Source organism: Chlorella variabilis, assembly GCF_000147415.1.
Source record: "Chlorella variabilis unplaced genomic scaffold CHLNCscaffold_25, whole genome shotgun sequence".
Classification (NCBI taxonomy): domain Eukaryota; kingdom Viridiplantae; phylum Chlorophyta; class Trebouxiophyceae; order Chlorellales; family Chlorellaceae; genus Chlorella; species Chlorella variabilis.
Genome location: NW_005435063.1, coordinates 351,066 through 356,610, shown reverse-complemented (window position 1 = coordinate 356,610; position 5,545 = coordinate 351,066). Strand labels below are relative to the sequence as shown.

The window sequence follows — 5,545 nt, the reverse complement described above, 5'->3', positions numbered from 1 at the left end:
ATGCCGTCGGTCATGAACTTGATGGCGGTACTGTCGCCCACCCGCCGGTCGTACCGCACCTGCAGGCGCGGGGCGGGGGCGGGGCGGTCGCGCGGGCTTTGGGGTCTGCAGGGCGGGGCGGGGGCGGGGTTGCCGGCCCTGGCAGCCCCCAGTTGCTGCGTGGAGTCGGGGCCGCTTCCCGCCCAGCTTCGCCATCCCACACACACCAGCCATGTGACAGACACACTATCTCTCTCTCTCTCTCTCTCTCTCTCTCTCTCTCTCTCTCTCTCTGGCTCTCTTCCTTCCCCACCACCACACACACACACACTTGCCTGGTACCCCACCACCTGCCCCAGCCGGCTGTCCAGCTCATCGGCCACCCGCTCTGCGGTGGAGATGGCGGCGACGCGGCGCGGCTGCGTCACGCCCACCGCCCCCGCCCGCTCCGGGAACAGCTTGCACCCAAAGCCGGCCTCGTACAGGAACTGGGGGACCTGCGGGGCGCAGCGTGCATGGCATGGCACAGCGTGCACGGCATGGGGTGGCGCGGGGCTGGAGGCGTGGAGGCGAGGGGGTGAGGGAGGGCCGCGGGGCGGGGCCGCAGCCCCGCTGCAGCAGCGGGGCCCGGCAGCAGCAAGAGGCCTGGCCGGCGTGGTGCCTGGGCAGTCGATCCTTGGCCGCCGCCCGCCGCGCGCCCACCTGCGTGGTCTTGCCGCACCCCGTCTCCCCGCACAGCACCACCACGTCGTGTGCCGCCACCGCCTCCATCACCTCCTGCTCCATGCCGATGATGGGCAGGCCCTCCCTGCGCCAGCCAGCCAGCCGGGCAGGCAAACCAGTGTGATTGGTTAGTCTTTGTTTAGGGAGCCAGCAACCAGCATATGAAAACACACCATGCCATGCATGCGGGCGCAGCCACCGGCTGCGAGCCAACGCAGACAGGCGCCGCCTCCCCCGCCCCACCTGACTGCCTCTATCTCGGGCCGGCGCTGCACCAGCACCACTCGGGGCTTGCCGCCGCCGCCGCCGCCCATCGCCTGCCCGCCCGCCCGCTGCTGCTGCTGGCCCGGCCGCTGCTCCTCATCCCGCTCCTCGCCGATGCCCAACTGCTGTTTGGTGGCCGCCGCCGCCTCACGCAGCAGCTGGGCCTGGCGCTTCTGGTCGGCCTGCTGCGCCTGCTGCGCCTGCTGCGCCTGCTGCGCCGCCGCCGCCGTCTGGGCCGCAGTGGCCTGCTGCTGGCCAGGCGCGGGCGGCGCCGGCCCCGTGCGCTGCCTCTTCTTGGCCGGCGGCCAGGCCGCGGCTGTGCCACTGGCGCCACCACCGGCGCCCTCCAGCCTGCCGCTGCCCTCCTCCTCGCCGCTGCTGCCGCTCTCGCTCTCGCTCTCGCTCTCGCTCTCGCTCCCCTCCTCCTCCTGCTCCTCCCCCTCCTCCTCGCTGCCTTCTGAGGAGCCTCCCTGCTGCTGCCCCGCCCCCGGCCGCCGCCGCTCCTGGTACAGGCGCACCGAGGAGGGCAGGCTGACGCCCGCCCGCTGCAGCTTGAGCGCCCGCCTAAGGGCCTGCTTCTTGGTCTCGCGCTGCCCCTGCGTCGTCACGGGGCGCAGCAGCTGCAGCTCGTCCTGGTGGAGCTGCAGGGGGCGGGGTGGGAGGGGCCGGGCGGGGGCGGGGTTTGGTGAGCTGATGCGACGCGGGTAGGTTCGGGCGGACGCGGTGATGGGTGCTGGGTGCCGCAGCGGCCACCAGCCAGAGCAGCTGGCACATGTGAGACGCAACAGGGAGCAAGCCGGCTGCGCATGCATGCTGCGCCACCCACGAGCAGTCGCCTGCCGTCCCGCTACTCGTACCATCCCTTCCCCACACACACGCCCACCCCACCTGGTGCTGGGCCAGCGTCTGCATCACGTCTGCCCGCTTGGCCCGCTTGTCCTTCTCCTCTTGGATGCGGCGCAGCTTGCGCTGCTGCGACTTGCTGAGCTGCTTCACGGGCGCCGCCGCCTCCGCCGCCGCCGCCGCCGCCGCCGCCTCGCCCTGCCTGTCGGCCTTGGCCGGCAGGATGGCGGCATTGCTGTCTTCGATCAGCCTGCAGGTGCACGTAACAGAAGAGTGAGCCTGCGGCAGGCTGTTGTCGAGCGTGGGCAGAGCGGCATGTGCGGCCTACCTCGCCAAAGCCTCGTCGGGCATGACCTCCAGGCCCGTCTCGGCGTGCTTGTACTTGAGCGACTGCACAGCCTTGTGCTTCCTGTCCCGCTTGGACCTGCCCCCCTTCTGGCGCGCCATGGCGGCTGCAGCCCCGTGACACGCTGCTGCGGCTTGCAGACGGGTATGTAAACAATGCATGCAGCCGCTGGGATGCAACAGGCGTTGCCACTTCCACTTCCACTTGGGACAGCGTGGCGCCCGAGACGTTGATCTACAAGCAGCAGCCCTCTGTGCCCCAGGCGACATTCTCAAGCACACACCATGTCGACCCTTCATCGTTCAGCAAGGGTTGTGGGCTGGCGGCTGCCCGTGGCGCCGCGCAAGGCGCGCCGTGTGCAGGCGCTGCCTGGACACCAGTCCATGGACTCCTGGGAGCGACTGCTGCTGGCCAAGAGGCGCGCGGGGGCGGGTGCTGCCGGCTGGGGTCTTTGCTGGGGCGGCGGCGGCGGGGGTTGCCAGCGCGCCGCCCGCTCACGCTCCTGCCGGGCCCCCTGGCCTCGCAGGAAGATGGAGCTGGCGGTGCGCGAGGAGGACTATGCCACGGCGGCAGAGGCTAAGACAGAGGTGGACATGCTGCGGGAGCGGCTGCCCTCTGACAAGCTCGTGCTGGCCAGCCTGCTGGAGCGCGTGGAGGGGCATGTGGACGGGCGGCAGCAGCCGGGCGGCGGCCAGGGGCGTCAGGCGGCCATCCGGCAGCTGGGGGACCTGGGAGACATGGCCGCCTGCCCCGCCCTCAGCACCTGCCTGCATGACAGCGACGCCTCCACGGCGGAGGCGGCAGAGGAGGCGCTGTGGGCCATCTTCAAGCGGTGAGCGGGGCTCCAAGGGGCAGGGGGGACGTGTAGCACTGGCTGCCCAGCTCGACGACGCATGCATGCATGCGTGCGCTGCGTCACCGGCGCCGCAAGCTGCTCACCCCTGCCGCCGCCTGCCTGCGCATCTGGCTGCCGCCTGCCACACCCGCAGGTGCCCCACCCCCGAGATGGAGCTTCAGATGCAGCAGGGCGAGCTGCTGATACAGCGGCCCGAGCAGTGGGAGCAGGCGCTGGCGCTGTACACCGAGCTCATCGCCAGGCAGCCCAACTTTGCAGAACTGTACAACAAGCGCGCCACGGTGCGCTTGCTTTTCGATCTATTGTTTGCTTTGCTTGCTCCCTTTCCCCCCATGTGCCTTCGGCCCGATGTACCTTCGGTCCACTGCATGCGTGCATGCGTGCGTCCATGCAGGTCCTCTACCTCATGCAGCGCTACCACGCCGCGGTGGTGGACTGCCGCGTGACGCTGCAGATGAACCCCTGGCACTGGGCCGCCGCCTCCGGCATGGGCATGTGCTACGGCGCCGTGGGCGACACCAAGGGCGCCGTCACCGCCCTGGAGCACGCCGTGTCGCTCAACCCGCGCCTGGGCCACCTCAAGCAGCACATCATGCAGCTGCGGCAGATCCTGCGGCAGGAGGAGGGCAAGCAGAGCAGCGAGTGAGTGATGCCGCGGGCAGACCGCAGGCTTCCGCCGAGCCGCAACGAACGAACGACGTGCCTGCACCCTTGCGCCTGGCGACAGGAGCCAGGCCCGGGGTGCCTGCATCCACGAGCATCCCAACGCCTGAATGTATTCTTTCCCCCGCTTCTCCCCATGTTGTTCTTTGCTAATACTCAGCCAAACGAATGCCAAATGTATTGAAATTGGGTTTTAGGGGCTTTGCTTTCTTGCCCCATCCGTGTTTTGCCGTTCACTCCCCTGGCACGTGTATTGTGAGACGGGTGGCGCACAGCCACGCTTGGGTATATAATGTTTTTCAGTCATGCATGGTCATCAATCGCAAAGCCCTTTTCCGCCACTCTTCCGTAGCTTTTTTCAGAGCGCTTGAAAAGAACCGGTCCTGCTGTAACTACCCCCGAGTCTGCTGCGCTTGCTGGGGCGGCCGGTGGATTCAGGTTTCTTTTGAGTAGGATGATGCAGGCGGTGGGCATGCCCATTGTTCAGTGCCTTTGTGGTTGTTGGCGCCCACGCCGGCACTGCCGCCAGCGGGACGCAAGGTGTACACATCTCCGCGGCCCACAGATTTTTCCTAGGGATTGCCGGGGCTATATCCGTTGCAATTGCCTCCATCACATCCCCCCCAAGCACCACGGGCTGCCTGTGCTTCACACACGAAACCTAGCGCATCTGGGGTTTTGCATCCAGGGGGTGGGTTATCTCCCACTGCCCTGGTCCCTTGCAGGCATCGTGCGGGGCGTCTGTCTCGTTGCCAGCCGGCTGCTGTTGCCCTTGCGCGCTATGCATCCGCCGACACCCCAACCCTCGTTGGAGGTGGTTGCAGCCGCCAAGTCCTCCTCCGGGCGAGCCAATGCCCACAAGGCGGCAGCAGCAGCGGCGGGCAAGGCGGTGCAGAGCGAGGGCGGGGGGCAGAGCCCCAGCCCGGCGGCGACCGATGCGCCTCAGCTGCTGTACGCCGCCGCGGCAGCACCTGGGCACACCCTGCCAGACCATGTGGAGCAGCCTGCACGCGTGGACGTCATCCTGCAGAAGCTCAAGGCCGCAGGCATCACCACCTCGGCCTTTGAGGGGCAGGTAGGGGAAGGGAGGGGCGGGGGCACCCCGCCGCTGCACACTGCTGACATGCCAAGCCCCCTGGCGCACACACGATTCGTTGCCACGGCGTGCCGCCGCTGCCCCTGCCCCCCCCTGCAGCTGCGCCAGGTGCCCGCGGCCCAGCTGGCCCCCCTGGAGGATGTGCGGCGGGTGCACAGCTATGTGGACGAGCTGCGGCGGGTGGCGGCAGAGGAGGCGCCCAAGGCGGTGGCCGACATTGGGGACCCGGGTGAGGAGCGGCGGCGGGTGCAGCGGGCTGCCAGCCGCATGCAGTGGCATGCCCTGCCGCTAGCTTTGCTCGGCGGTACGCCCGTCTATGCCTTGCCGCCGCCGGCCCTGCCATCTGCACCCCCCCCCCTTGCCGTCCCGCTTCCCAAGGCCCTCCCACTCCACCCGCTCCTCCCCCCGCCCCACCCTTCCCTGCGTGTGCTCCCATGCCCCCAGACGGCGTCACCTACGTCACGCAGACCTCCTTCGACGACGCCCTGAGGGCCGCGGGCGCCGCCACGGCCCTGGTGGACGCTGTGGTGTCCGCCAGCCGCGGCGGGGGGCCCGGCACCGCCGCCTTCTGCATCACGCGCCCGCCGGGGCACCACGCCACCGCCGACACGCCCCTTGGCTACTGCCTGTTCAATAATGTGGCGCTGGCGGCGCGCCACGCGCAGCGCCGCCACGGGCTGGCCAAGGTGGGCGGACAGGGCGGCGCGGCGGGCCTGCGTGTGTGTGTTGCAGGGGCGGGGGCGTGCCTGGCCGGCGTGGGCCTGGCAGGGCGCAC

The 5,545-nt window shown here is 69.6% G+C and overlaps 3 protein-coding genes across 3 annotated transcripts in view; 2 read left to right on the top strand and 1 right to left on the bottom strand.

Annotated features, from left to right (window-relative positions):
* CHLNCDRAFT_139542 (hypothetical protein) overlaps window positions 1-2,256 on the bottom strand; it is a gene marked incomplete at both ends in the record, with an annotated part of 7,127 nt that extends 4,871 nt beyond the window's left edge. Inside the window, 6 exons of the mRNA XM_005843951.1 lie at window positions 60-105; window positions 327-476; window positions 682-787; window positions 946-1,607; window positions 1,855-2,059; window positions 2,138-2,256. Of these exons, the coding sequence (XP_005844013.1) occupies window positions 60-105; window positions 327-476; window positions 682-787; window positions 946-1,607; window positions 1,855-2,059; window positions 2,138-2,256 (1,288 nt within the window). The remainder of the gene's footprint in view (window positions 1-59; window positions 106-326; window positions 477-681; window positions 788-945; window positions 1,608-1,854; window positions 2,060-2,137) is intronic.
* Window positions 2,257-2,685: 429 nt separating this feature from the next.
* Window positions 2,686-3,657, top strand: CHLNCDRAFT_139541 (hypothetical protein; the record flags this gene model as incomplete). The annotated part of the gene is made up of 3 exons (XM_005844045.1): window positions 2,686-2,987; window positions 3,145-3,292; window positions 3,406-3,657. The coding sequence occupies 3 exons, from the start codon at window positions 2,686-2,688 to the stop codon at window positions 3,655-3,657; spliced, it is 702 nt and encodes a 233-aa protein (XP_005844107.1).
* A 798-nt stretch (window positions 3,658-4,455) lies between these two features.
* CHLNCDRAFT_139540 (hypothetical protein) overlaps window positions 4,456-5,545 on the top strand; it is a gene marked incomplete at both ends in the record, with an annotated part of 2,172 nt that continues 1,082 nt past the window's right edge. Inside the window, 3 exons of the mRNA XM_005844044.1 lie at window positions 4,456-4,749; window positions 4,870-4,999; window positions 5,215-5,487. Of these exons, the coding sequence (XP_005844106.1) occupies window positions 4,456-4,749; window positions 4,870-4,999; window positions 5,215-5,487 (697 nt within the window). The remainder of the gene's footprint in view (window positions 4,750-4,869; window positions 5,000-5,214; window positions 5,488-5,545) is intronic.